This window comes from Moschus berezovskii, chromosome 6, assembly GCF_049115385.1.
Source record: "Moschus berezovskii isolate FMDL1 chromosome 6, NW_MosBer_1.0, whole genome shotgun sequence".
Lineage (NCBI taxonomy): Eukaryota > Metazoa > Chordata > Mammalia > Artiodactyla > Moschidae > Moschus > Moschus berezovskii.
The window spans coordinates 61326928-61352532 of record NC_142465.1 but is presented as its reverse complement, the minus strand read 5'-3'; the positions used below and the strand labels follow the sequence as shown (position 1 = coordinate 61352532).

Genomic DNA, 25605 nt, shown 5'->3' with positions numbered 1-25605 from the left:
CTCCTGCCCAACCCCCACGCAGGGACGCTCTGGGCCGCGTGGGGGGTCAGCAGAGGGGGCGAGGGGCAAAGGCGAACGGCGCGTCTGGCGGAGGGGTCCTGAGACCGCAGAGGTGCCTTGAAGGCGGGGGTGGGGGCGGCGGGCGCCGTTTGTCAGCCCTATTGACAGACGTGATGGGGTTTCCGTCCGTGATCAATGATACTCATCTCCGGGCCGAATGAGCCGCGGGGCGCCCATCCATCCCCGTCAGCGCCGCGCGGCAGCAGTCGCCCGGGGCCCCGCCCGCCCTCACCTCGGCCCCTGCCCTGCTCCTGCCCGGGGACCCTCCAGGGCCCGGAGCACCGAAGAGGCCGGGAGCTCCGAGGGACCCGGGTCTTGCTGGGCTGTTGAGCCTCACCAGGCTCCCCACTCTCCGTGCCCCGCTCCGGGAACAAGGTCCCGGAGCCGGGAGCCCCACCCCCGGCCCTGTTCCTCAGCGGCGCACCCACCCAGCCTCTCGGGTCCGCGGCCCCCGAGCCCCGCAGCCCGCTCCGCTCCGCACCTGGGCCGGGGGCGTGTCTGGGGCGTGTCGGGGTGAAAGTCACCTTCGGTGCCCCCGGCCGGGCGGGAGGGGGCGCGCGGGGCGCGGCCGGGATTGGAGCGCCGCGGAGCCCCGCCCCCCCGCGCGCCCGCCCGGGTCCGACCCAACTTTCTCCCCCGCCCGCGCCCCGCCCCCGGCGCCGCGCTCCGCGCCTCTCGCCGCTCAGTCCGCGGGCCGCGCCGCCCGCTCCCGCCGCTCCGCCAGCCACCCCGCGGCACGCCCGCCGGGGCCGCGAGTCCCCAGGCCCGGCGCCCGCCCCGCCCGGCCGCCCGGGAAGATGCGGTTGCTCCCGGAATGGCTTCTCTTGCTCTTTGGCCCGTGGCTCCTGAGGAAGGTAAGGGCGGCCGGGAGGTAGTGCGAGCGCGGGGGTCCCGGACCCCAAGGTCCCAGAGTGAGAGGGGCTCCGCGCGCCCGCCTCGTCTACAGCGCAGAGCGTCTCAACTTTGCCCGGCTCGGGGTGGGAGAAGCGGGGGACGCGGACAGACAGACTCCCGGTTCAGGATAGGCGCTCTCCCAGCGCAAGTTGGCTGAGGGTCCCGGGTGGGGTGGTGGGATGGGGTTGCCAGGGTGGAGGCCCGACTCGGATCCCGCTCCAGGCGAGGCGGGGGAGGGGACGAAGCCAGACCCACGAGTGTGCCAGACGGAGCGGGAGTGCGAGACAGACAGACAAGCCAGCAGGGTGTCAGCCTTGCCGTCTTTCCGCGCCAACCTCACTCGCCTTCCTCGCTGTCTGTCCTTCCACCGCTCCACCCCCGCCTTCTCATTTCTCTCCTCTGCTCCTGTCACAATGCCAGGTGGGCACTGTGCTCCGAGCAGACTCGGCCTGAACACACGCGCGCACACACGGACCCACACAGATACCGCCGAACTTGGCTACCATCTCCCATCGCATTTCCCGCGGAGACACCGTCTCCCCTGCACAACCTCACAGACACACCCCTCTCGTGCGCCCGGCGGGTAGGGGGTGTGGGCTGTCTGGACAGACTCTCTCCTCCCGTCCTCTCCTCGCTCCATCTCCCCGAGGCTGGCCTGTTTCCCTGAAGCTCCAGGGCGAAGACAGGCTAAAGGGGCCCAGACTTGATCTGCGTCCCTCCAGACTTGGAGGCTTCAATTCGTTTACACCGGGTGCTCATGTGTGCTGGTGTGGAGTGTGTGGGTCAGCGTGTGCGCCTGTGTGTGTGCCTGTGTCCCGAGCAGCCAGGCTTGCGTGTCTAGTGCTGGAGTCCAGGGTGCGTGTATGCTGGTGGGAGTGTGGTGTTGGCTCTGAAGGGGTGAACGTGAGTCCCTGATTCACAGTGCAGCCATCTGTGCCCCGCTGTGCATCCCACAATGGGGGCCTAGGCCCTGGACCCCTATCTTCTTACACCAGCCCCCTGCCTCTGACTTTCCTGTTTCCTATCCTAAGTGTGACCTACCTAGTCTGGGGGCAGACAGGTAGCTCCCCAAAGCCCTACTCCCTGCATCCCAGCCCCCAGACCCTACAGAGTCTGGAAAGGGTGTAGACCCCACACACACACTTAGCCTCCCACCTGCTCATTCAGATCGCCTTCAGCAGCTCCAGCTGGGCGGGGGCCCTTAGTGAAGCTGGTGACAGAGCTCCCTGATTCTCTCAAACCAGCCTGGTGACCTTGAGGGGCTGGAAGGTGGGTGGAGGAGCCCCCTCCACAAATACTGCTTCCACTGGCAGGAGCTTCTCTGGGACCTGCTGCCTAGCTCTGCCCTCGTAGAGCACTCTGGGAGGGGGTCTCTGCCCCACAACCCACTGGGATGTGAAGGTCCCCCGGGGGGGAAGAGGTAGTGGGGCTGGATGGTCCTCCCCTGCCCCTCCTTCCTGGTTCCTCCCCACTCTCCTCTCCATCAAATAAACTCCCCTGTGGACAGATCTGGTTTAATTTCCTTTGCCCCCTGAAGGGGAATGAAACATCTGGTGAAGACTTGAGGGAGAGTGAGCGTGAGGATGTGAGCAATGGGGATCTGAGTGTGTGAGAGCTGCTGCTCTGGGCCTACATGTTGGAGTCCATGGAGGAGAGGGTGTCTGCCATTTAGTGCGGCTTGTCTGCATGTGAGAATCTGTGTTTGCATGTACATACAGACTGTGTGTGCATGTGTGTAACTGTGAAGGGGGGATGTGTGTAGGACAGTGTGTGTCTCCCTCTCTGTGTGTGCTCATGTGTGGTGTATGGTGTGGGTGTGTGCACATATGATGCACACCTCAGAGTATCGAAGTGTGTCTCTGGTGCATATCTGTGTGTTGGGGTGCCTGTGTTGTCTGTATGTGAGTCTCCGAGGCTTGCGTGTGTCTGTGTCTGCGTTCTTGTCATCTTGAGTGCATTTGAGTGTGGGGATGAGAAGGAAATGGCAACCCACTCCAGTACTCTTGCCTGGGAAATCGCATGGACAGAGGAGCCTGGCAGGCTATAGTCCTTGGGGTCACAAAGAGTCTGACACGACTTAGGTTCAGAAACAATAATGGGATTGTGAGCCTCAAGATGTGTTCATGTATCCGAATGTGGTTGTGTGTGAGTGCATGCGCTCAGGGCTGGCACTGGGCTGACACTAAGAGGCTGGTGGGGAACAGTTTGCAGGGAAACCCTAATTGTCCCATTTTAAGCACCCTGCCTTCTCCCATCTTGCTCACCGGCCCCTCCTGCAGGTGCCCTGTCCCTCCTCCCTCCTTGCTCCAGGCTCCTGGTCTCCTATGGGGCCTGCGACTCCTGGCTTCCACTGCCCCTGGGGCTGTGGCCCAGGTCTCCTGCAGGATCTTTCTAACACGTCTCTGACTTCTCGCCCTCTCTGTCTCTGTCTTCCCCACCCCTTGCCAAAGCAGCCGCCTACTGGGAGAAGCAGCAGGCGATCAATAGGCACTAATCACCAATCACTAATTACTAATTAGCTGGGGGAGGGCAGGGGCGGGGCCCTGAGGGACCTTCCAGCTCTAGGCTGCCTCAGGAAAGGATTAGGCTGAACTGAGTCTCTCAGCACTGGCTGGTCCCAGCCCTACATCTAGCCACCCTCTCCTGACTCCATATCCCCCTCTAAACCCCCAGCTAATCTCTGGCTGGGCCACTTAGGCACGTGCAGCCTGGGCCAGGGCCCAGAGCTGTCCTCGGGATCAGGGGCCGCAGCTGAGCCAGGAGCATAGGCCAGGGGGGGCGCTGATAGCTCCCTTGGGTCAGAGCCCCAGAGTATGGGAGGGGCACCCGACAGAAGAAGGTAGACTATCTTAGGTTTGGGGTGAGGGAGGAGCTGGGGGTCCAGGACTGGGTGGCTGGGGAAGAGGTGAGGTAATTTGGGGACAGAAACAAGGTAAAGAAGAGTCACTGGGTTCAGAGACAGTGTCCTTGGGGATGGGCGGGATAAACGTTCAGAGAGACCCGGTGAGTGGAGGGGGCATCATCGGGTCAGAGATGAAGTCATTGTGGAGGAGGTGCAGAACTTTGGACCGAACCCTAGAACTCCACGTGGGTGGGGACGGGGGACAGGGTCACAGAGAAAGGGCAGGGTCTGTCGTGGGGGAAGGGTTCCAGGACTCCCACCTGGCCGGGCGCTGTGGCGAGTCCCAGGGCTTGGGGTGGGAACGAGCTGCGGGCCAGGGATGGGGAGCGGGGAGCGCTTGCCTTGAGCGCTGGAAATTGGCGAGTCTCCCCCTCTCCCTAGCCTACCCCTCCTCCACATTCACCCCGCCCACTCCCCCTCCGGCTCCGGCTTCGGGAAATTACATCCCAGCTCCGCGGCTCCCACCCACCCCCCCACCGCGCCCCGGAGCCCGCGCCTTTATAGGCACATTTATTGCAATAATAAAGTGAGGCGCGGGGCTGGGGGCGGGGGGGCGGTCGTTCCCGGGGGGACTGCGCCGGCTCTAGGAAGCAGGGAAATAAAATAAAATAAAATCAAAATTCAGATAACGGTGAGCCTTGCGCTGCAGGCCAGGAGCAGGCGGGCAGGCGGGGCTGAGGGGGAGTGGGCGCCCGGCCCAAGGGCAGAGCCCGCCCCAGCAGCCATCCCCGCCCCCTCACGCTATAGCTATAGTAGGGTCTGCAAGAAGGTATCTTCACCTGCCCAGACCCCTCTGTGGCCTGATCCTGCCGGTCTTCTGCCTTTTTCTCTGGCTTGACTCCCATACCTGTCCTCAGCCCGTCTCCCCATCCCTGTCTCTAATCTCCTTCCTCCTCTCCCATTTCCCATTCCAGCCCCCATTCACATTCCCCATCCCCACCTCCTGGGTCTCTGCATCCTTCAGCATCCCCGTTTCTGCCCAGTAACCATTTCTCATCCCCCATCTCTGTTCCCACCCGCATCTGGTCCCATCCCCATCTCCCAATCCCCGTCCCACTCCCGTTCCTCCCAGGGCCCATCCCTCATCCACCATCCCTGTCTCCCCCATCCCCATTCCCATTTTAGTTCCCACCTTGTTCTGTTCCCCATCTTCACTGTCTTGGCCCCCGTCCCATCTGCACCCCAGTCCCTGCCCAGTGCCTGTCCACCGTTTCTGGCCTCCTCTTCCTTCCTGCTCCCATGCCTGCCCTCGTTCCAGCCTTGTCTCTGCACCGTGTGCCTCTGCTGCCCAGGCCTCAGCCCCAGCCCCCCTCCATCTCTGGCCCAGGCCTTATCGCATGCAGCCTGTCCTGTCCACCCCACCTCTGTCCTCACCCCCATCTCCATCTCTGCTTCCCAGCCAGACCCTGCCCGTTTTACCCACCCTGGCTGCGGGGTACCCCCGCCTCTTTCTAGGTGCAAGGCCTCAGTACGCACTTCCCTCTCCTTCCCCGACCCAGGCCTGGAGCACTCTCCTTCCCCAACTACTGGGTGCTTTCCCCTCCCGCAGTCAGAATCCTGAGCGGCCCCGCCTGACCCACACAGCAGAAAAGCCAACGACCAGTCTGGAGGCCTGGGGGAGGTGCACCCTGCAATGCGGCTGGGGGGCCGACAGCCTGATCCTCCCCCCATTCCCAGCAGTCCCGTCCCCAAAGAGCCCCCCACCACAAGTGGAGTTTGTTCAGCAGAAAAAGGCATCCTCAACTCCCCTCCAATGCGTGGGCTCGCTGCCTGGGGGGCAAAGCACTCCTGGCTCGGCTCCCACCCAGCTAGGGCCCAGAGGCGCCTGGTGAAGCGCACCCCCACCCTCACCCCCCCACTCCCTCCTGCCACCACACCTCCGCCCCCCCAAGCCGACAGCCAGGCTAGCCTCTCCCCTTCGCAAATGTCACTGCGCCCAATTAGCTTAATTAAACCAGCTCCGAAGCTACCGGGACCCCTCCTCGGACAACACCCTGCTCCCACTCTCGATCTAGAGGGGGAGGGACAGCACGGTGGATTCTAGGCAAACAGGGGCTCCCTTATCACCTTGCTTTCCCCTCCCTCCCACCCCCACCCACAGCTGGAGATAGACCACCTGAAGGGTAGAGGGAGAGAACCACAGTTAGACAGACAGAAACAGAAAAGCAGAATCACTGAAGAAAATTAGAGACAGAGACGAAAAGAGACTAAGAGAGCGCGAGGGAGATGGAAAACAGTGAGCGGGGGAGCGCGAGTGTGAGAGCTAGGAAGCCAGAGGCAGGGCTTGGTCTTATTTTATTCCATGTTCCCATTTCTCGGCTCGTTTCCTCGCAGACTCTCACCCCTCCCTGACTGAGTTCTCCCCCCAAGGTCGCTTCGGTCGCTCCCCCCAACTCTTCCGTTTTATCTTGGCTGTCTCCAGCGGCGGGTGGGGGGTGCGGGTGCCCAAAGCCCAGGGATTTGCCAGGATCAGAGAAGCGTAGACAGCAATTTGTCTGGGATCGGGGTGGGGGGACACCTGGCGCCCCTCACCACCCAGCCAAACCTCCTTCCCTCTCCAGCCCCTGCCTGGGAAGAGTGGCTGCACTGAAGCAGTGGACAGGTCCTGGACTGGGTGCAGGATGTCTAGTGCTGTTGGGGTGTGCTGGGGGAGGGGGCAGGCTCAGAGGTATTTGGGGTCATAACAGCAGGTGTAGGGACTCAGGGATGCCCCTGGAAAGAGCTAGTGGTTGGGTCCAGAGGGGTGAGGAGTTTAGGTGTCAGAGTTCAAATGACTCCTCCCAACCATTCTTGGACTTCCCCTGGAAGCTTCGATACACTCCCACCTCCAATGCCCTCTCCAGGGCTCAGGCCCTGCCCTCTCTAAGCCCACCTCCTGGAGCCTCGGTCCTTTCTGCTAGAAGGCCCTTCCCTCCTCTGCGGCCCAGGACCCCTTCCCCCATCCCCTCTCAGGCCCACCCTCTGGGTGTTAGTTGCCAGCTCAAGCTTGTCAGCCTGAGTCAGTCTCTCTTACCTCCCCCACCCCCCACACCTGAGCTGGGAGGAGAGATGGACGGGAGGAGGAATGAGGGGGGCGATAAATATGTATGACGAGCGGGTGGCGCGGCATTAATAACCCAGGATCGCAGAGCTGCGGGAATGGGACCAGGCGGTGGAGATTCGAGCCTAGCAGCTTGACTCTGCTGTTCCTGTCCCCGGTGGACACATGGTATAGACACATGGTATATGCAAACAGAGGGGGACACCCATGCTGCCCGGCCTCTTTACCTACTCAAAGCTCATCCTGTAGGCCAGTGTGGGGATCCCCCCACCCCCCAGGAACATTCATGTACAACTGACATGTATGCACCCCCCCCAGGGTAACACAATGAGACCACACTTGTTCTATCATTGTGAATACACTGACCCAGCCTGAGAAAGGGCTTGACACGTGGACAGAGCATGAGAGGAGATCACAGAGGAAAAGTGACTCCCTCAGTGAATCACACACAGCCACCCTCAGATCCACAGCCAGCCCAGGCATACGACTCCACCAGCCACAGAGAGGCAACCACCACAGCCCAAGACAGCCTCACTCAGACCCACACGCACGGACACAACCAGCCTAGGCACATGTATAAGCCAGACACCTATACAGAGCCGCCATGGACTGACACAACAGGCATTCAGCCACCACAAGCAGGCAGACACAGCCTCTTCAGACTGCTACACAGGGCATACAGATACGCATAGACACACACACACAGAGTCACCATGCGCAGCCACCCCAGGCAGACACATACACACCCATCACCAGAGGTTGAGACTTGAGCATGCGCGCGCACACACACACACACACACACAGTCATCACTCCAGGCAGATAGACAGATGCATATACAATATAACAGAAATACAATCACCCCAGACTCACTCATGGTACTCCCCCCCACCACATCCAAACCCACAAGCAGTAAGGGCCACACTGAATGGCCACAGCTAGCACGGTCTGACTGACACACTCTGACATGCACAGCTCCTCTCCTTTCCACTCCCCTTGCTGGAGCAGCATCTCCATATTTCTTCCTCTCCGCTCTCTCACGTCTCCTTCACTCGCGGCCACCCCCCACCCCGCCCTGGATAATTGATGGCCCGGGCCTGGCCCGGCCGCTCCCGCCTCTCGATCCATCTTGTACTCTCTCCGCGCTGTCTCCTAGATCGGCTGCCACCTGAGACACAGAGACGGTGGGGGGCAAGCAAGGCAGTCCTCCTCTGTAGCCCTCCTAGTCCAGGGGAGGACCACCAGGCGGCCTCCCCAAGAGCAGGAGCACTGGAGGTGGAGAGGGGTGCCCACTAGTAGCCCTGAAGCCTCAGCCTACAGCAACTATGCAGACTCTCCACTGCTCTCCTAAGCTCCATTGGTCTCCCATGCTCCACCCCTCAAGGGAGTAGAGGCTGAGGCCTGGGTGGGGGCTCCAGTCTTGGCAAAGGTGTGCTGGGAGGTCTCACTCTTTCCTGATGCTGGGCACTGACAGTGGTCATGGCCTCCCTTGTCTGAGTCCAGCTTCTCCATGGTCCATTACTCCCAATCAAGCCAGAGTTCAGAGCTCCAGTCCCTTTCAAACCCACACTGCTTTGGCACTTTTGGTTTTCTCAGCCCTGGTCAGAGTTCTGTGAGAAGACAAGGATTCTAGTGTCATTTCACATATGTAGAAACTGAGGCCGAGACCACACACCTTGAAAGAGCCGCAGGCCCATTCCAACGGGCACTCCCTGAACCACTGCTGTGGCAGCCCGATTCCATTTGTTCTCCCAGCTCCTGCGGACGGGGACCCGCTTGGCCCTGGCGGGTGGCCCCAGAGAGCTCCAGCGTCTCTCTTTTCCTCCTTCTTGGTCCCCAGGCCGTCAGTGCCCAGATACCGGAGTCCAGGAGGCCGCAGTACCTGGAGCTGCGCCCCGCCACGGCCGGAGGTGGTACCCCTGGCCATCAGCTCCCGGCAGCGCCAAAGTCCTCCGACGGCCTGGGCACCGCGCGTGCCTGGAGCTGGGCCTGGCCGGCTAACCACACAGGGACACTGGCCCGGGCTGGGGCGGCGGGAGCGCCCGCGCAGCGCACGAAGAGAAAGCCGTCCATCAAAGCGGCCCGCGCCAAGAAGATCTTCGGCTGGGGGGACTTTTACTTCCGGGTGCACACTCTCAAGTTCTCGCTGCTGGTGACGGGTAAGATCGTGGACCATGTGAACGGCACCTTCAGCGTCTACTTCCGCCACAACTCGTCCAGCCTGGGCAACCTCAGCGTCAGTATCGTGCCGCCCTCCAAGCGTGTCGAGTTTGGGGGCGTCTGGCTGCCGGGGCCCGCCCCCCACCCGCTGCAGTCTACGCTGGCCCTGGAGGGGGTGCTCCCAGGGCTGGGGCCCCCGCTGGGGATAGCGGCGGCGGGGCCGGGGCTCGGGGGCGCCCTCGGCGGTGCGCTGGCGGGGCCGCTCGGGGGCGCGCTGGGAGTGCCTGGGGCCAAAGAGTCTCGCGCTTTCAATTGCCACGTGGAGTACGAGAAGACGAACCGCGCGCGCAAGCACCGCCCGTGCCTGTACGACCCGTCGCAGGTGTGCTTCACCGAGCACACGCAGAGCCAGGCCGCCTGGCTGTGTGCCAAGCCCTTCAAAGTCATCTGCATTTTCGTCTCCTTCCTCAGCTTTGACTACAAACTGGTGCAGAAGGTGTGCCCAGACTATAACTTCCAGAGCGAGCACCCCTACTTTGGATAGCCCACCCCGCCCTCGTCCGGGGCCCTGAGCTTCCCGCGAAATCCCGGACTCCCTTAAGTGGAACCCCTGCCCCTACCCCGCAGCTCCTGTGGCCGCGTCCACCCCTTCCACTCTGGGGGTGGAGAGGAACAGCCCTTCCGAGACTGTCAGCCGGTCTGGATCCCCTTTTCCTTACGGGGAGTGCCCACGAGGCTGGGGTATCCCCCCATTGGCTACACCTCAAGTGGGGGGCCCATAAGGCAGCCCCAGAATCGGCGGGGCTTGGAGGCGGTCCCCGCGTCCCCTGCGTCCCCAGTGAGTCCTCTTCACGCCTGCCCCTGGCGCTGGGCTGGATACTCCCTTTGCCCGCAGCTTTAATAACACCTTGCCTGGCATCCTCATCCCACCCCTTACTCCCAGGCGCTTGTCTTCCACCCTATACCCATGTAAAGACCATAAAGGCCTATACACCGTGGCCTATTCTCAATCCCTCTGCCTGTCTTATGCCTGTCCCCATTTCCCCCGAACCCCAATAATTAGAGTAGGGGAAGCAAAACTCCTGTGCTTAGGCGATCCACTCGCCCGCCCTCTGCCCGCCTCCCTCCAGTCCCTGCCAGCCTTGCTCCACCTTCCGGCTGCTTCCTCTCGGTGATTTTTTTTTTTTTTTCCTAGGCCAAAACAGAAGGGAAAGGGAACAAAATAAAGTGAAATCCAATACGCGTCTGTGTGAGACCTTTAGGCAAGGGTGGTGGTGGTGGTGGTGTGCGTTTCTGTCTGGCAGAGACCTGGCCAGGGTCTTCTCCCTCGGCGGCTCATGGGGAAACTGAGGCAAATATTGACGGAGCTGGCACCTTGGAGGTCATCCAAGACGAGATCAGATTCAGACGAGGAGGAAGACCCTTGGGGTTGAACCCTGCAGGAGGTGGGTATTTTCCTCCCAGAGGTGGGCGGAGTGAAGCTGCCGGAAATGGGACGGGGATTAGACCTGAGAGGGGACCACCAGCGGGCTGTCTGGGGGAGGAGGAATAAGGCCTTGAATGAGAGGGAGATGGAGGGACCGCGTAGGCGGAGCGCTGACAACCTGCTAAGCTCCGCGGGCTGGCGGGAGGCGGCAGGTGGGGGGGGAGGGGAAACAGAGTTTGCGGCATCTGGAGTCATCGATCTTCCTTTTCCTTCCTAATTTCGTGGGCGCTGAGTTTGCAGACGGTTGGGGGAGGGAGAGAGGAAGGCCTGAGACGAGGGGATGGGGGAAGGGACGACTGCTAGTTTGGAGAACTGGGCAACGCCGCTCCCGCTAGCCGTCTGCAAACGCAAACAAGGGCCCCTTCAGCCAGCTGTCCACCCTCCCACCCCTGCAGACGCAGCTGCTAATTTTATCCGCCCCCAACCCTGGCCCAGGCGTTAATTGGCTGCGGCTTCATTAGCAGTTCTCAAGCTCAGCCGCCCCCCTCCCCTCGGGGGACCCCTGACGACGAGGCTAGGGAGGAGGTACAGACAAGCTGAGGCACAGAATGACACCTCCTCTATAGCCTTCCTTCGCTTTGAGTCCTGGGTCAAGGTAAAACTGCGAGGCAGCAGTGTTCTCCGGAGGATTGCCCGCTGGCTGCACCGGGAAACTGAGTCAGAGGTGAGTCTCACCCAGACACCCTGAGTCTCACTCGCGGAGTGGAAAGTCAGTAAAGGGAAAATAAATACGTGATGGATGGATGAACGAACTGAAAGGAAGAGGGAGGTGGGAAGTGGTTCTGGGTCAGAGATTGTAAGAAGAACGGGAACCGGGCTGACTCCCGACACCAAGCCTATTATTGGAAAAAGCTGAAAGCACCTGAGGCTAGAGTGGGAGGGAAGGAGATTAGAGCTAACTAAGGGGGGACTTCTAAGGTCTGAAAGGAGAACCAAGTGGGAATAACTAGAATTAGCAAATTAGCTCATCTGGGCCTCAGTTTCCTCACTTGTGATGCAATAATAAAATAGTTCTGGACACTAAACGGGACTTTGCAAGTGAACATGCTTTGTGATGGATTGTCCTCCCCCTCTGACTCACAAACTTGCCTCCACCACCATCCTTTCCTCCTCCTCCTTTCCTTGTTCTTAGGATGTCTGGACACCTGGGAGCAGAGTGAGATGCCCCTGCTGGTAATTACACTTGTTCACCTCTTAATGTCCTGGTAGTCAGTGATCTATTCTGCTATCTCCAGGGCTAAGGCATGCCTAGCATGGTGAAGGAGTTCAGTGTGTTTGCCAAATGAATGAATGAATGAATGAATGTGTAATATTGCTATGTAAGGCAGTGGTTCTCAAAATCACTGCTTATAGAATCACTAAGGAGAGGTTTTGTTGTGTGTCAGTGTGATTGGGCAAATGCCCACTCTTTAAGACCCACTCTTTAAGACTTAAAACCTCTGAGGAAACTCTCAACACTCATATATTTATATCACACAGCCAATTCTGATACCCAGGTTTGAGAACCTACTCCTGGAGGGATCAGTGAGTCCCTCCCCTAAAGGACAAGTCCAGATGAAGTCAGGCTATAAGGAAATCCCTTACAGCTCCAAGAATCTATAGCCCCAGGGTACAAAGAGAGCTCACTGATTGCTGGAGCATCGCTGAATTGGTAACAAAATTCAACCGGTGCAGTGAGAAGGGGGCACCTCAGTCAGCTCCCACATGTCCCAGGGAAGGAGATGGCCACAGAGGAGGCAGGTTTGTGAGGATGAGGTGAGGGGGTGATCCATCCAACAGCATGTTTACATACAGTCTCATTAAATCCCCACCACATGTTATTTTATTATTGATTTGCAAGTGGGGAAACTGAGGCTCAAATCACCTAATTTGTTAGTCCCAGAGTGGGAACTTGAACTCGAGTCTCTCACCCTTCCAATCCAGGGTGCTTTCTAGGGGGCTCTCCAGCTTGTACAGGAGTCTTTGTATTTCCCAGTGAGCCTAATAATAACTGGTTTCCCTGGTAGCTCAGCTGGTAAAGAATCTGCCTGCAATGCAGGAGACCCCAGTTCGAATCCTGGGTTGGGAAGATCCCCTCGAGAAGGGATAGGCTACCCTGTTCTTGGGATTCCCTGGTGACTCAGACGGTAAAGAATCCACCTGCAATGTAGGAGACCTGGGTTCGATCCCCGGGTTGGGAAGATCCCCTGGAGGAGGGCATGGCAACCCATTCCAGTATGCTTGCCTGGAGAATCCCCATGGACAGAGGAGACTGGTGGGCTACAGTTCAATGGGTCGCAAAGAGTACGACACGACTGAGCAACTAAGCACAACACATTCACCCAGTAGATACCCAATAAATTGCTATTGTCTGAACAGACGAACAAAGCAAAACAAACGCTGAAGAGCTTCAGGACAATGAGGAGACAGGGCGGCAGTGGATCTCTCATCTTTCAGGCAAGAGCTTCTCCAGTTGGAAAACGAAACTGAAGAGAAAAAAAACTACAATTCCCAAAAGACCCTAAAGGGCCCACCTTACGCATGCGTAGATCCCGCCCTAATTCCGTGGCTTCCCGGTAGCTCCTTTCGCGCCTGCGCCCTCCGATCAGTCGCGTTTCGACCCCTTGTTTTCCCCCCGCCGGAGTTGGTACCTGGATCTCGTGCGACTTTCAATCTCTTGTTGCGATGTTGTCCTTCTCTTTTATTTGGGCGACTCGGGTAAGAATGGGGCTCCAGAGAGTGGGTGACCCGTAGAAAGTAAGTTCCCAACCTATCCCAGTTAGTTCTATTCTAACGATTCACAAACTTGGGCTTCTCTGGGCTTTTAATCGCACGTGGTCAGGGTCCTCGGGGAGGGGAGAGCGGAGGGTAGTGCGGATGTGCAACTAGGGGATCCTTGAGACCCCCCGGTGCTCGTAGGGTGATTGGGGCCCCTTCTCATTCCGGGAACCAGATGACCCAAGGCCTTGTGACTGGCCGTTTGACGTGGCATTAGGGAAGAGAACCATACTGAATGCCCCGTGGACCCTGTACTGGCCAGCCAGCACGGTTTTTGGCCTGGACCCGCGAGCTGAATCTTTCTTGCCAGATCTGAGCCATGCGAATGATGCAACTGGTCACCCCTGCTTGCATCAGGAGTCCAGCAGCTCTGGGCTGGAAGGAGGTGGAAAGAATGGGGAGCTCAAAGGACAAGATACAGGTTTTGCCCTCTTCCCTAGAGGCTGCTAAAGGTCTATGTTTCCACCTCCATTGCTCTGGAAACCACCTGTACAGCTTATTGCTCTAATCCTTGCCAGATTGGTCGCCACCATGCCCCCCGACTAGGGGATCACTTTGTTAAGGCTCTGCAGGAAAACCATGTGTTTCTGTGGGTGGGGACTGCCCGGGGTTCCAGAGACACAGGCTTCTAGAAGACAAACTTTGCCCTGAGGCTTTGCAGAGTGTTTTAAGGGCAGAGGTGGAGGGAGATTCTGAGGTGAGCTGAATGGATCAAATCAGAACCACCCCCAAGATGTTGATCTCAGCCTTGGCTCTAGATCTGGTTTTTGAAGGTGGAGGTGGGGTTAATGAGAACTGAACGGACTGACTTTACAACTGACTGCTGGATATGGTGCCTGAGGACCTGATAAGCATAACTGAGGACTGTTTCATCTGGACACTTTTTCTTTGACCCGAGCTTTTCTTTCCCTAGCCTCTGCGGAGATGTGGTCAGCTGGTTGGGATGGCCGTACGGTGCCAGCACAGTGAGGTGCCCCAGACTCAGACCGGAGAAGCAAGCAAGGGCTGGTCAGGCCAGGAGAGTCTATCAGACAGTGACCCTGAGATGTGGGAGCTGCTGCGGAGAGAGAAGGACAGGCAGTGTCGCGGCCTGGAGCTCATTGCTTCAGAGGTGGGGCCTGGGGAGAGGGGCCAGGGCTTAGGCCACAGCTGGAAGTAACAGATCATCTTCCTGCTATTTCTCCAGATCTCCCTTTCAAACTCAGGGCCTTCCTGCTGGGCCTCATCTCCACCTCTTCTGCTGATCTCTGAAGCAAAGGCAGGGCCAGTCTGGGTTATGGACAGGGGCATTAGGAATCCCGCCAGAGCCTCCTGGAGCTCCTGTAGTTTAGTCTGGTCCCTCTTCCATCCGAGGAGGAAACAGAAGCCTGGAAGCACAGGCTCACGTGGACAGGAGGCTTTGCTGGAGACACCTATCATAGAAGCTGGGTTTCTTTTTTTTAAATATTTATTTGGCTGTGCCAGGTCTTAGTTGCAGCATGCAGGATCTACCCTGCGACATGTGGGATCCAGTTCCCCAACCAGGGATTGAACCTTGGCCCCTGCATTGAGAGCCCAGAGTCCCAGCCTCTGGACCACCAGGGAAGTCCTAGCAACTGGGTTTCTGAGAAGGATGCTCTGGCCCTGTCCCTGACCTGGCAGGGAATCCTAAATGAACAGAGCTTTCTATAGAACCCAGCTCCTCCCTGCAGCCTGGGGCTCTGTCCGGAGGGGGCTGTGGGGTCCAGGGAAGGGGGCTCGGTACCTTCTGACACTGCCCCCTCCCCCACCCCAGAACTTCTGCAGCCGAGCTGCGCTGGAGGCCCTGGGGTCCTGTCTGAACAACAAGTACTCGGAGGGTTATCCTGGCAAGAGGTGAGGGCTAGGCACCGCAAGGCTGGAGGACAGCCTCAGGGATGGTGTTCCCAGTGGGGGACACCTGCCTGTACCCTGCAAGTGTGTCTAGAGGATGGTCTTCCCAGTCCTTTGCTGCTGGTCCAGGGGATGGTGGAACCCTTTCTCTGTGCCCTGATCTGCTCCCCTCCCTTTGCAGATACTACGGAGGAGCAGAGGTAGTAGATGAAATAGAGCTGCTGTGTCAGCGCCGGGCCTTGGAGGCCTTTGACCTGGATCCTGCTCACTGGGGAGTCAATGTCCAACCCTACTCTGGATCCCCAGCCAATCTGGCTGCCTACACAGCCCTTCTGCAGCCTCACGACCGAATCATGGGGCTGGACTTGCCCGATGGGGGCCAGTGAGTGTCGGTGGGGTGGCGGGAGGGCTTGTGGGCAGTATGGGCGCGGGAGAAGAGTAATTTATTGAATACCTACCGTGTTCCATGCAGATGGAACAGGCCTCTCCCAGTCCAGGAGTGGTTGATGAAGATAAGACCCCATAAGTGTTGCTCAGAGCCACAGGGGTAGTACTTGCTAGGAGCAGTGTTCCAGAGATCCCAGCCTTTGGAGCAGGGCAGGAAGCCAGTGGCTAAGTTGGAAAGTTCCTGTACTGAACCTGCCTCTTTACTCTCCTATCCTCCCAGTCTCACCCACGGCTACATGTCTGATGTCAAGCGGGTCTCAGCTACATCCATCTTCTTCGAGTCTATGCCTTATAAGCTGAATGTGAGTGCTCTGGGGTGTGAGGAGGGAGCTGTGAGGATCTGCTCCGCTTCCTTCTTAGAGCTTTAGCTTTTTGTCTGTCTGTCTAGCCCCAAACCGGCCTCATTGACTATGACCAGCTGGCACTCACTGCTCGGCTCTTCAGACCACGACTCATCATAGCTGGTACCAGTGCCTATGCTCGCCTCATTGACTACGCCCGCATGAGAGAAGTTAGTGGTGGGCTGGAATCTCTGCCCCTCCCCAAGGGGTGGTGAGGTGACTTGGGAGGAGGGGCAAGCCTTGGGCAGGCCTGTCTGGGCCCTCCCCAGGCTGAGGCCTATCTCTGTCCTCCTCTGTGCCCGCGTAGGTGTGTGCCGAGGTCAAGGCACACCTCTTGGCCGACATGGCCCACATCAGTGGCCTGGTGGCTGCCAAGGTGATCCCCTCACCCTTCGAGCACGCAGATATTGTCACCACGACCACTCACAAGACTCTTCGAGGGGCCAGGTCAGGCTTCCCTGAGGTCTTTCTGTGCCTCTCCCTGTCTTCATGCCCCACCCCGGGGCATGGTTGGGGCAGGATGTGAGTTTGTTCCCACCAGAGGCCCTGTCTAGGATACTTCTCCTTTTCTTGCCCCTGGTGGCAGCTCCCTGGCAGGCAGTTTGGGGGTGGAGGTGAGATCTGCTCCCCTCAAGCCCTGGAGTCCAGCACGCTGGACACCACTGGGCTGGACTCTGTGAGCGAGTGGGGGCCAGGCCAGCCAGTCTCCTCTGCTCTCCCCATCCCAATGTTCTTTCTTGTCAGCTTAGATTCTGACCGCCTACCTCCCACACAGGTCAGGACTCATCTTCTACCGGAAGGGGGTGCGGGCTGTGGACCCCAAAACTGGCCGAGAGATCCCTTACACATTCGAGGACCGAATCAACTTTGCTGTGTTCCCATCCCTGCAGGGGGGCCCCCACAACCATGCCATTGCTGCAGTGGCTGTGGCCCTAAAGCAGGTTGGGGAGCCTACTCTTGTGCAGTGGGTGGGGGCAGGACCCAGAGGCTCAGACCCTGCACCTTGCTAGCTGAAACTGGAACTGATGGAGGGGAAGTGTCAGGCTGGGAGGGCGTGGGGATGGGGTCCCAAGTGTGCTGGGGGTGGTGGGGCAGGAGGGGCCGGGCTTAAGGCGACAGTGCTGCTGCCTCTTCTCCAGGCCTGCACCCCCGTGTTCCGGGAGTACTCCCTACAAATTCTGAAGAACGCACGGGCCATGGCTGACGCCCTGCTGGAGCGAGGCTACTCCCTAGTGTCTGGTGAGTGGGGGTGGGGAGGGGGAGGTGCAAGCCCCATAGCCTCAGCCAGAGGCCCAGGACACCACTCCCTGCTCACTCTCCCCGCCTCAGGTGGCACTGACAACCACCTAGTGCTGGTAGACCTGCGGCCAAAGGGTCTGGACGGAGCTCGAGCTGAACGGGTGTTGGAACTTGTATCCATCACGGCCAACAAGAACACCTGTCCTGGAGATCGAAGTGCCATCACACCTGGGGGCCTGCGGCTGGGTGAGACCTGGGTTCTGGTAGGGGTGGGGGATGACTGCCAGGTGGACCGGGGCTGTGCTAATCCTCTTCTGCTTCTCTCACAGGGGCCCCAGCCCTGACTTCTCGAGGGTTCCGTGAAGATGACTTCCGGAAAGTTGTAGGCTTTATAGATGAAGGTGTCAACATTGGCTTGGAAGTGAAGAGCAAGACCAGTGAGTGGACAAGACCTCCCCTGCCCCCCAGCCAGTTCACACTATCTCCCCCTCCTCCAGCTGATCTCACTGCCTTCCCCTAAGCTCTGACCACTTTTTTTCCTCATCCCTGTCTAGCCAAACTCCAGGATTTCAAATCTTTCCTGCTCAAAGACCCAGAAACAAGTCATCAGCTGGCCGACCTTAGGCAACGGGTGGAGCAGTTTGCCAGGGCCTTCCCCATGCCTGGTTTTGACGATCACTGAAGGCACCTAAGAAATGAAGCCTGCGGACTGACATTTCTCCCTCTTACCCTTCCTAGACAAGCTGGGAAGGGGGTGGTAACTGCTCCTCTTCCAGTTTACTGCTGGAGGAGGGAAGGGCCCCCCACTTAGGGCAAGAGCCATGTGTAGTTCCCCTTCTCAGAATGTGCAGCTAAGAAGGTTTCTTCTTGTAATAACACTTAGGAAGAGGAGGCTTGGAGCGTTCTGCCCTAACCTCTCCCATTATCTCAGTATTATAGACCCCCTGCCCTTTCTTGGGGAGGGGGGAGTTCCTCTCCTGAGCCAGAGGAAGGGGTGGATAGGCACCCTCCTTTCTGTTTTTATCTAATAAAATACTAACCTGCCCTGAGCTTCTGTTACTGGGGTGAGGTCCCCTGGGGGTCCCCTGGGCCAGGTGGTGATTCCTCTCCCTCAACGTGTTCCTCATTTCCTTCCCACCACCACCACAAGGACCCCCAAGGCTGCCTCCTCCTTTCTGATCAGAGGCAACACCAGACGTGATTAGCAGGCGCAGCAAATTCAATTTGTTAAATGAAATTGTATTTTGCCCACGGCTGCTTCTGTTTGATCCCTGGGGACCGAGGGAAGTAGGGGAAGGGTTGGGGAGGCCCAGGTGTGAGGCGGGAGGGGGTGCCCATTGGTATTAGAAGCGGAAGGGAAGCGGGAAGCAGCGCAGGCACTGGAGGAGTGAGCCGCACCTTCTTGGGGGTAGGTGCCTCACCCCAAGCTGGCTGGACTGTCAGCGACGAGCCTAGTCGAGCCCAGCCAGCCAGAGTAGCACCGCCCCCAGGCTGGCGCCAGGGAGCCTGGAGCCGGGGCTAACGTGGGGCCCGCCACGTCATTTGGCACTCAGGCCCCTGCTTGGTCTTGTCTCTCACGTAGGCCACGCTCAACACGTACGTAGCGTGCACCCCGCCCTCCGAAGTCAGGGTAACGGGGTAGAGGGGCTGGCATGAGCCTTTTGGGTTAGGCTACTCCCTGCCCTTTAACTGCTCCTCCCCCTCGTGGGACTGAAGCTGAGGGTCAGAGGCGCTTCCGCTGCTGGGAGCAAGGGAAGGGGGGTGGGGCTGCCTCCCCTCCTCGTGGGAACCCGGCTGTGTAAGCAGAAACTGGACTGGGTGGCTAGCGTGGCGCCTTGGGGTTGAGGGTGGAGAGTGGAAGAAACGAGGAGGCTGGCTGCTGGCGGCTCACAACTGGCACTGCAGCCGAGCTTAGAAGTCTGGCCTGTCTTTCTTCAGTTTCTTGTAGTCAGTGGAAACTGCAAGGAACTATGGAGAGAAAGGGGGACTGCACTGAGGGCCCCATGCTTCCCTTTGCTGGGGTGGGAGGTCCCAGCTGGGATCAAGAGATGAGCGGATGGAGGTGCAACCCGAAGGCCACTGGGAGGTACCTTGTATTGGTCATTGGGGCTCAGGCGGTTCCAGGGCTCCGGGTTGTTCTTTCGGTCCCAGCTGTGGAGACGAAGGTGGGGGTGGGGTGGGGTTAGGGTTTTCTCTCTGGGAGCTGGGACTCTGGAGCCTAAGGGGACCTATGAGATCTGTACCCCCACCCCAGCACCCTCTATCCTCCCGGGGGATGGGGGTGTGTTCATTTCCCAGAGACAGGGAGGGGAGGGGGCACGTTAGTGGGTGCTGACAACTGAGGCAAGAAGGCTGTCACCCTTGTCAGCGTGGGGCCAGGTGATAGACTTGACAACCTGGCCCAAGGACTCCCGCCTGTTCGGTGCCACCCTAGGCTAGCCCCGCAGAGCTGGGAGGTGGGAATCAGGCAGAAATCCCGAAATCCCGAGGTACTGGGTTTGCAGTGATGTGCCTCAAATTCACACAACGCCATGGGTGCTCCTGCCTGCTGGCAGACCCTCCATTCCCGCCGCCTCTCTCTGGCGCGGCTTGGAGTCTCCGCGCTCCCCTGGTTCCAAAGGCGACCCTGGCAGCTCACCCGGCCACACCCCCAGCGCTTGGGCAGCGAGATAGAGGTACCCAAAGGCCGCCAGCGGCCGGCAGAGCGGCGTCGTCATGGTAACGCGGCCGGGAACGGTGCTTGTTCCGCAGCCCAAAGCCGGCAGAATCCCCAGCTACTGAGGGTGGGCCCGAGGGGAGGCGGGGGTCTCCCAGGTCAGGAGCAGGCTCCAGTCCCGAGATGTCACCTGCCTGGGAGTCCCCGCGAAGACCATCATTCCTGAGAGTCCTGTGCATTCCTGTCCCATCTTGCCCCACCCAGGACCCCTTCCTGCGTCCCAAGCCCGGCCTTTACCAGACGTCCGGGCTGCGCAGGGCGAGTCGCAGCAAGTAGAGCGCAGCGCTGCCCATGCCCAGGCCGATGAAGCCGATCATCGGGATGAGCTGCGGGAAGACAGAAAGAACTTTCTTTCAGGGACAGCCCCCTCCCAATCGCCTTTTACAAGCTTTTCTGCTCGGCCAACCCCCACCCCACCCCATTCCAGGTCTGGTGCTCCCTCCCTTTGGGGAGAGAGGACCTGCAGCCTCCCACCACATTTCCTGCCATAGTCTCCCTCAACCTAGAGCTAACCTGTTTGAGGTGGATTCAAGAGACACGGGGACATACTGTAGGGACGGACTGAGGGCACTGCAGAGAAATACTAGGAGCTTTGGGGAAACTTGGCAATAAGCAGGGTACGGGGAGATTTCGGGGCTGCCAGGGCAGCTAGAGAGTTAGAAGGTAGAATCATGACTCCTGGGACCAAACTTACCCCGGGATGTCTCTTGATCTGCCTGTAGAAGCGGGCTCCGAGGCTGGTTCCCGCCATAGCGCCTTCCAGTGTCTGCTGCTCTCCAGCGGCCCTGAGCCCTTGCTCCTCCTGGGGTCCCGCCCCTCTCTGGGGAGGGGTCAGCCCAGCCCAGCCTGGCCCAGCCCCGGCAACTTCATCAGACTCACCCCAACCCCCATCTCTCTCCTTATGGCAGTTCCAGGATCGGCCAGGAAGAGAATTGTTGGGGAGCAGGGGGATTTCTGCTCATCCATTCTCCACTCCAAGGGGTCCGACCCTGGCCCAGGAGACATTATCATGCTTTGGGCTGGTCCAAGGGAGAGGCCTCCCAGACTCTAACTGAGAGACCGACTGAGGGGGATCCTGAAGTGGGAAGAGGTACTCAACATGGGACAGGCGCACCGACCTCCAGTAAAGTGCAGCTGAGGGGTGTTCACAGGTGGGGTGGAGGGGTGAGGGGACGGGGATCAGGGACATGTGAGGGCCTCTGTAATGTTTCCCTGACACCCCTAGAGCCACTCAGGAGCTAGCAGGGCCACCTCCCTCCAAGAACAGTGGGAAATGGGGGGGGGCAGACAGACCCCAGCCGCACTAGACCTGGGTGGCTTCTCCAACTTGTGTTGTGGTTAGCCTGGAAGACTGTGGAGGCCAGGGGAGCTGGGCATTATCTCAAACCTGGCTCAGGATAGAATAAATCAGTTGGTTAAATCTGGGGGTTAAGAGACTTCCTTCTCCTACCTACCTCGGGTATCCATCCAAGGAGACCACTTCTGCCTCTGACTCTGATGGAAAGAAAGAGAATGGAGTGAAGGAAATTGTAGAAGAAAGATAAGATGTTGAAAGAGAAAAGAGAACACATAGAGACAGAAGCTAGAGTGATTGCATTCGACTGGACAATCAACTAGGGTGCATGCTGTGCTATCAGGTGGGATGCTATGCTATCTCTGCCACTGCCTTTGGGGAACTGGGGTCCTAGGGAGCCCTGCAAGAGCTGAGCCCTAAGCACCTCTCCCCATTCCACGCTAATCTACCCACTCCTTCCCCTACTGCTGTCCTGGCAGCCGATTCCTATAGAGCGCTCCCACTTCTCCCCTCCAAAGCCTCGTGGTGCCCAGGCAGGGGCGAGCCGTGCACCCGCTGCTGTGCCTGTCAGAGTACCGAGAGGGAGGGGTCCCTTCCTGAGGGCCCCCTGCTTTCCCCTCCCGCGCCTGATACCTCCCCCACCTCCTGCGCTGACAAGCGCGGCTGTAATTAGGCTGCGGGGTCCCGAGCTCTCCGCCTCCCTCCGGCGGATAATGAGATAAAGTGTCAGAGACAGGGCGAGAACAAAGAGACAGAGACGGTGCTTACGTGTGTGTGGGGGGCGGGGGCGGGGGACTGACGGGATGTCGGAGCGTGGAGAGCTCAGAGCCTGGCCCTGAGTACCTGCACTTCCAGGGCCGGGTCAGGGGCTGGGGTGTCCTGTCACTTGTGCCCCTTAGCCCTCCAGTCTCTGGGACTAAAAATCAATCCTGGAGCTCGAGCTCGAGGGGCCGCACAGCTGGGCTGCACATCTGACTCTTGCGGCACAGCTGGAGCGATAGGGACGTCTGGCTCCGGTGCCGCGCCCCTTTGCTTCTTGGGCATCTTCCTTGCGGGGCCCTTTCTCTGAGTCACAGTGAGCCGCGCCTCGCGCATTCCGGGCCCTCCGCCCGGCTTTTTTCCTGGGAGCCCCAGTGATCCTCCTGCCTTGGGCCTCCGCCCTTGCTTTTCGAGTTTCTTACTACGTTATTGCTTCTGCCTCTCCGGGGCTCCTTGACCCTTCATCTGCTTCTGGTACTTTTCTCTGACCCCTTGTCTGTGACCCTATTTCTAAGGCTCCTCCCGTCTCTGGATCTTGGTCCAGAACTCCTTGAGTTCCAGATCTCATTTCTTCCCACCAGAAGGACTCAGGCTACGCTGACCGAGCAGACAGAAGTCATTAGCCGGGGATTAGGCGTGGCCAGGGGCGGGCAGGGGTCCCGCTGGGATCTCTCTCAAAGCTAACCCGCACAGGACACTAATCCGCGCTCTGGTGGAGCTGAACTTCAAAAGCAGCTGGACTCGCGGGAGCGAGCAGGCCGCGGGGCCATGGTCGCGGGCGCCCCCTGGAGGCGGAGGTGCTCTCAAACTCTTAGGGGCGATGTCTCAGGCGCCCCCTATCGGGCCTCAGCGGCCCTGCGCCTCGCGGCTTTCGAGCAGGGAAGTTACTGCCAGGAGTGTAGGTCCCGCTCTCGCCATTCCCGCCGCCAGAGAAGTGAGTCCAGCAACTTCCACTCATCTGTTGTGAGGAGGAGCCGAAGGGAGGGAAGGAGAGGGGACTCAGAAGCTCCCACTTCGCCTGTTGCGGGCATCCCAGGTTCAGGCTGGCTCCTCTTGCGGAGCTGGGCGGCCCCAGGTGCCCAGGGCTCCGTCTCAGCGCCGAGACTCTTCTCAGCCCTCTGACCCTACCTGCCCCAGTAGGATCTCTGCCTCTTCTTCAGGCCTTATCACTGTCTCTCTCTGCCTTCCCATTCTGTCTCTCCCTCCGCAGCTCTCTACCTGCCTTTGTCCCCCTGCATCTGTTTCTCTGCGTCTCCCTGCGTTTGTTTCTCCTTTCCTCTACATCTACCTCGCCGTGTCTCTCTTTATAAATGCCTCCCTGTCACTGTCTTTCTCCCCCCTCCCATTCCCTGGTTCTATTCCTATTCTCTGGCTTGCTGCCCCTGGGTGTCTGCAGCAGTCCAACGGGACAGCCCGCGGGCACCTCGGGGCTCTGCCCAGGGTCCCCTTCCTGGTCACCTCCATACGCCCGTCACCTTGGCGCAGACTCCGCTTTCCCTCTGCAGCAGTGGGGCGTGGAGGGGGCGCTAGGGAGGGAAGACACAGTGCCCAGCATCTGCTCGGGAGCCCCGGGGCCCCTAACCCCCCTCTGCCGCTATTAAGGGCGCCGGGTCCCGAGGCTCTGAGATGATCATGGTTGCATCAGCCAGACAGCCGCGGAGCCCGGAGCCTCGTAGCGAGCGAACCATCTAGACAAAGACGCCCGCGCCATCTGTTTATGCAAAGCGCTTTCCGCTGGGGACCCCGGCGTCCCGGTGCCTGGCCCGGCTCTGGACACAGGGTCGTGAGCTCTCAGGAGCTGCAGATGCAGCCCCGCCGCGCTGCGGTTCCCCCACTCCCCAGCACCCAGAGGGGCCGCGGGGCGAGAGGAACGGAGGAGGCGGGGGTGTTGATGTGATTGGAGCGGACGCGGCTGTTTCTTCAATAATGGATGGAGATGATGCGGACGGCGGAGCCAAGCCCGCCCGGAGAGGAGAGAGGAATAGAAATGGGGAGAGGTAGAGGCGGGGGCGGGGGACTCACCCTGGCGAGCGCACACGCGCGCGCGCTCACACACACACACACACACACACACACACGAGCGTGCGTGCGTCACACTGTCATTCGAATACACGCCGCCGCGCGGCTCACACCCAGGCACACGCCCACGTACTGTCACCGAGACACACACCTGCAGGCAGAGAAGCCAGAGCAACACACTCACCAGAGGCTTTTCCTGGTTCTCACACCACATGGTCCTGCAGGCAGAGGCACACGGAAATGCCCACACGCGGGGCACACGCAGGCGTGAAGAATGCACAGACACGTAGACACATCAGAGCACATATGCCCATCTGATGATACCCAGGGACTAAGACAGCCAAAAACCTCAGAGGGTGGGGTAGTGGAGCAGAATAGGGACAAGACACACAGTGGCACAGACATGCACCGGGGGCACAAGTTCCAGGGGCACACACATCAACACACACACACAACATCTGGGACTCTGATAGACACACCTCACATCTTCAGGGCGGACACATACATTGCACAGCAGGGGCACAGAGGCACCCCTCACACACTCAGAGTTTCCCACCCAACCATGCTAAAGCTGCTGCCTCTGCCCTGCAGTGGTGAAGTGTGGCAGAGAGGTCACTGGGATCCCCAAAGAAGGCCTTGTTAGTCTAGCCAGGTAATGAGGTTCTGATGACAGGAGATGCCTGGGGCTGTGGACACTGAGCTGCTGCTTAACTGCCTACCAACTTCCTTTCTTGGCCCCCAGAGCCAGTGGTGTGGGCCTTAGGCCTCTCTAGCTACAGCCAACCCTGCTGGCTTCAACCCCCAAAGCTGGGGGAGAGGTAGCAGAGCCATAGAGGGGTATCGAGGCTGCATAGGGAGACTGCCAGGATTCCCAGCACAGCCAGGAGGCAGGCGCACACCTGGTGCTGCCCATCTTCTCACTTCAAGGGGCACTTTTCTTGCTCAGAGCCAGGGGGCCCTGGGGAGGGTTAGGATGTGGGTTATCTTGGACCCTCCTAACCTGACCCCTCCTTCCGTCTGTTTTCAATTCAGTCAGCTCCTTGGCCCAGACTTATGACCTTTGCAGCCTGAGGCAGCACCATCCATCACCCAGGCGGCTGCTAGTGGGAGTGAGGGGCTCTGGGGGCTCACACAGGGTAGCTGTCCCTCCTGCCTCCATCTCTTGAGACCTGCTCTCTGCCCGCGGGCCAGGGCTCAATGGGCGGGGCAAGTACTGCGGGGAGGGTGTGACCAAGGGGCTCAATTGCTATAAATGAGCCTTGTGTCCCCACCCCTGATAGCCCAGCACCCTGTCCTTCGAGCTCGGTACAGTCAGCCTTCCCGCTCCTCCCGCCCTCCCTCTCTCGGGCCCTTTGCTTAATTTCCTATTAACTGCTGATAAATCCAATTAAACCGCAGCTCTAATTAGGGACAGCTGCCGGCTCTGGGAGGAGGGGGAGGAGGGTGCCCCCCCCCGAGTGTAGGGGGAGAGAACAGCAGCTCTCTCTGCTTCTCGGTACCCCCACACCAGCATTGCCGCCCAATGAGCCAGTAAATTGGTTTTGCTTCAGCATTGTGGCGGGGGGGTGGTGGGCTCTCGAGGATCTTGGGGAGTTCTGGTTTTGAGTCCCTTAGACTGCTTGATGAAGAGTTGCGACCCAAG

At 59.4% G+C, this 25605-nt stretch overlaps 3 protein-coding genes across 9 annotated transcripts; 2 read left to right on the top strand and 1 right to left on the bottom strand.

Annotated features, from left to right (window-relative positions):
- Positions 1–733: 733 nt before the first annotated feature.
- Positions 734–10296, top strand: NXPH4 (neurexophilin 4). The gene is made up of 2 exons (XM_055395780.2): positions 734–914; positions 8735–10296. Exons 1-2 carry the CDS (start codon positions 858–860, stop codon positions 9596–9598), a joined length of 921 nt encoding a protein of 306 aa, XP_055251755.1. The 5' UTR covers positions 734–857; the 3' UTR covers positions 9599–10296.
- A 561-nt stretch (positions 10297–10857) lies between these two features.
- SHMT2 (serine hydroxymethyltransferase 2) lies at positions 10858–18327 on the top strand. 6 transcript variants are annotated; one of them, XM_088837083.1, is made up of 12 exons: positions 11006–11204; positions 14211–14408; positions 15072–15151; positions 15330–15530; positions 15816–15897; positions 15984–16106; positions 16244–16383; positions 16712–16877; positions 17076–17175; positions 17266–17421; positions 17505–17612; positions 17730–18325. In XM_088837083.1, the coding sequence occupies exons 2-12, from the start codon at positions 14241–14243 to the stop codon at positions 17855–17857; spliced, it is 1452 nt and encodes a 483-aa protein (XP_088693209.1). In that variant the 5' UTR covers positions 11006–11204; positions 14211–14240; the 3' UTR covers positions 17858–18325. The 6 variants fall into 6 exon arrangements, with proteins under 6 accessions (XP_088693211.1, XP_088693209.1, XP_055251752.1 ...); XM_055395777.2 differs by lacking the exon at positions 11006–11204 and adding an exon at positions 13078–13237 and having other exon boundaries at positions 17730–18324; XM_055395778.2 differs by lacking the exons at positions 11006–11204; positions 14211–14408 and adding an exon at positions 13078–13237 and having other exon boundaries at positions 17730–18327.
- Positions 18328–18427: 100 nt separating this feature from the next.
- COXFA4L2 (cytochrome c oxidase hypoxia associated subunit FA4L2) lies at positions 18428–21035 on the bottom strand. Of its 2 annotated transcripts, none has more exons than XM_088837086.1 (4): positions 20771–21035; positions 20129–20217; positions 19266–19326; positions 18428–19143 (listed from the first exon to the last, which is right to left on the bottom strand). In XM_088837086.1, exons 1-4 carry the CDS (start codon positions 20900–20902, stop codon positions 19087–19089), a joined length of 339 nt encoding a protein of 112 aa, XP_088693212.1. In that variant the 5' UTR covers positions 20903–21035; the 3' UTR covers positions 18428–19086. The 2 variants fall into 2 exon arrangements, with proteins under 2 accessions (XP_088693212.1, XP_055251756.1); XM_055395781.2 differs by lacking the exon at positions 20771–21035 and adding an exon at positions 20586–20714.
- Positions 21036–25605: the final 4570 nt, after the last annotated feature.

What these genes read in the sequence shown, in the direction of transcription:
- NXPH4 (XM_055395780.2), top strand. Translation starts at nt 858, where the DNA reads ATGCGGTTGCTCCCGGAATGGCTTCTCTTGCTCTTTGGCCCGTGGCTC. An exon ending in GCCCGTGGCTCCTGAGGAAG is followed by an intron (nt 915 to 8,734) that starts GTAAGGGCGGCC and finishes CTTGGTCCCCAG; the next exon opens with GCCGTCAGTGCCCAGATACC.
- SHMT2 (XM_055395777.2), top strand. Translation starts at nt 13,205, where the DNA reads ATGTTGTCCTTCTCTTTTATTTGGGCGACTCGG. An exon ending in TGGAGCTCATTGCTTCAGAG is followed by an intron (nt 14,409 to 15,071) that starts GTGGGGCCTGGG and finishes CCCCCACCCCAG; the next exon opens with AACTTCTGCAGCCGAGCTGC. An exon ending in ACCTGGGGGCCTGCGGCTGG is followed by an intron (nt 17,422 to 17,504) that starts GTGAGACCTGGG and finishes CTTCTCTCACAG; the next exon opens with GGGCCCCAGCCCTGACTTCT.
- COXFA4L2 (XM_088837086.1), bottom strand. Translation starts at nt 20,902, where the DNA reads ATGATAATGTCTCCTGGGCCAGGGTCGGACCCCTTGGAGTGGAGAATG. An exon ending in GGAGAGAGATGGGGGTTGGG is followed by an intron (nt 20,218 to 20,770) that starts GTGAGTCTGATG and finishes GTCTTCCCGCAG; the next exon opens with CTCATCCCGATGATCGGCTT. An exon ending in GCCCCAATGACCAATACAAG is followed by an intron (nt 19,144 to 19,265) that starts GTACCTCCCAGT and finishes TTCTCTCCATAG; the next exon opens with TTCCTTGCAGTTTCCACTGA.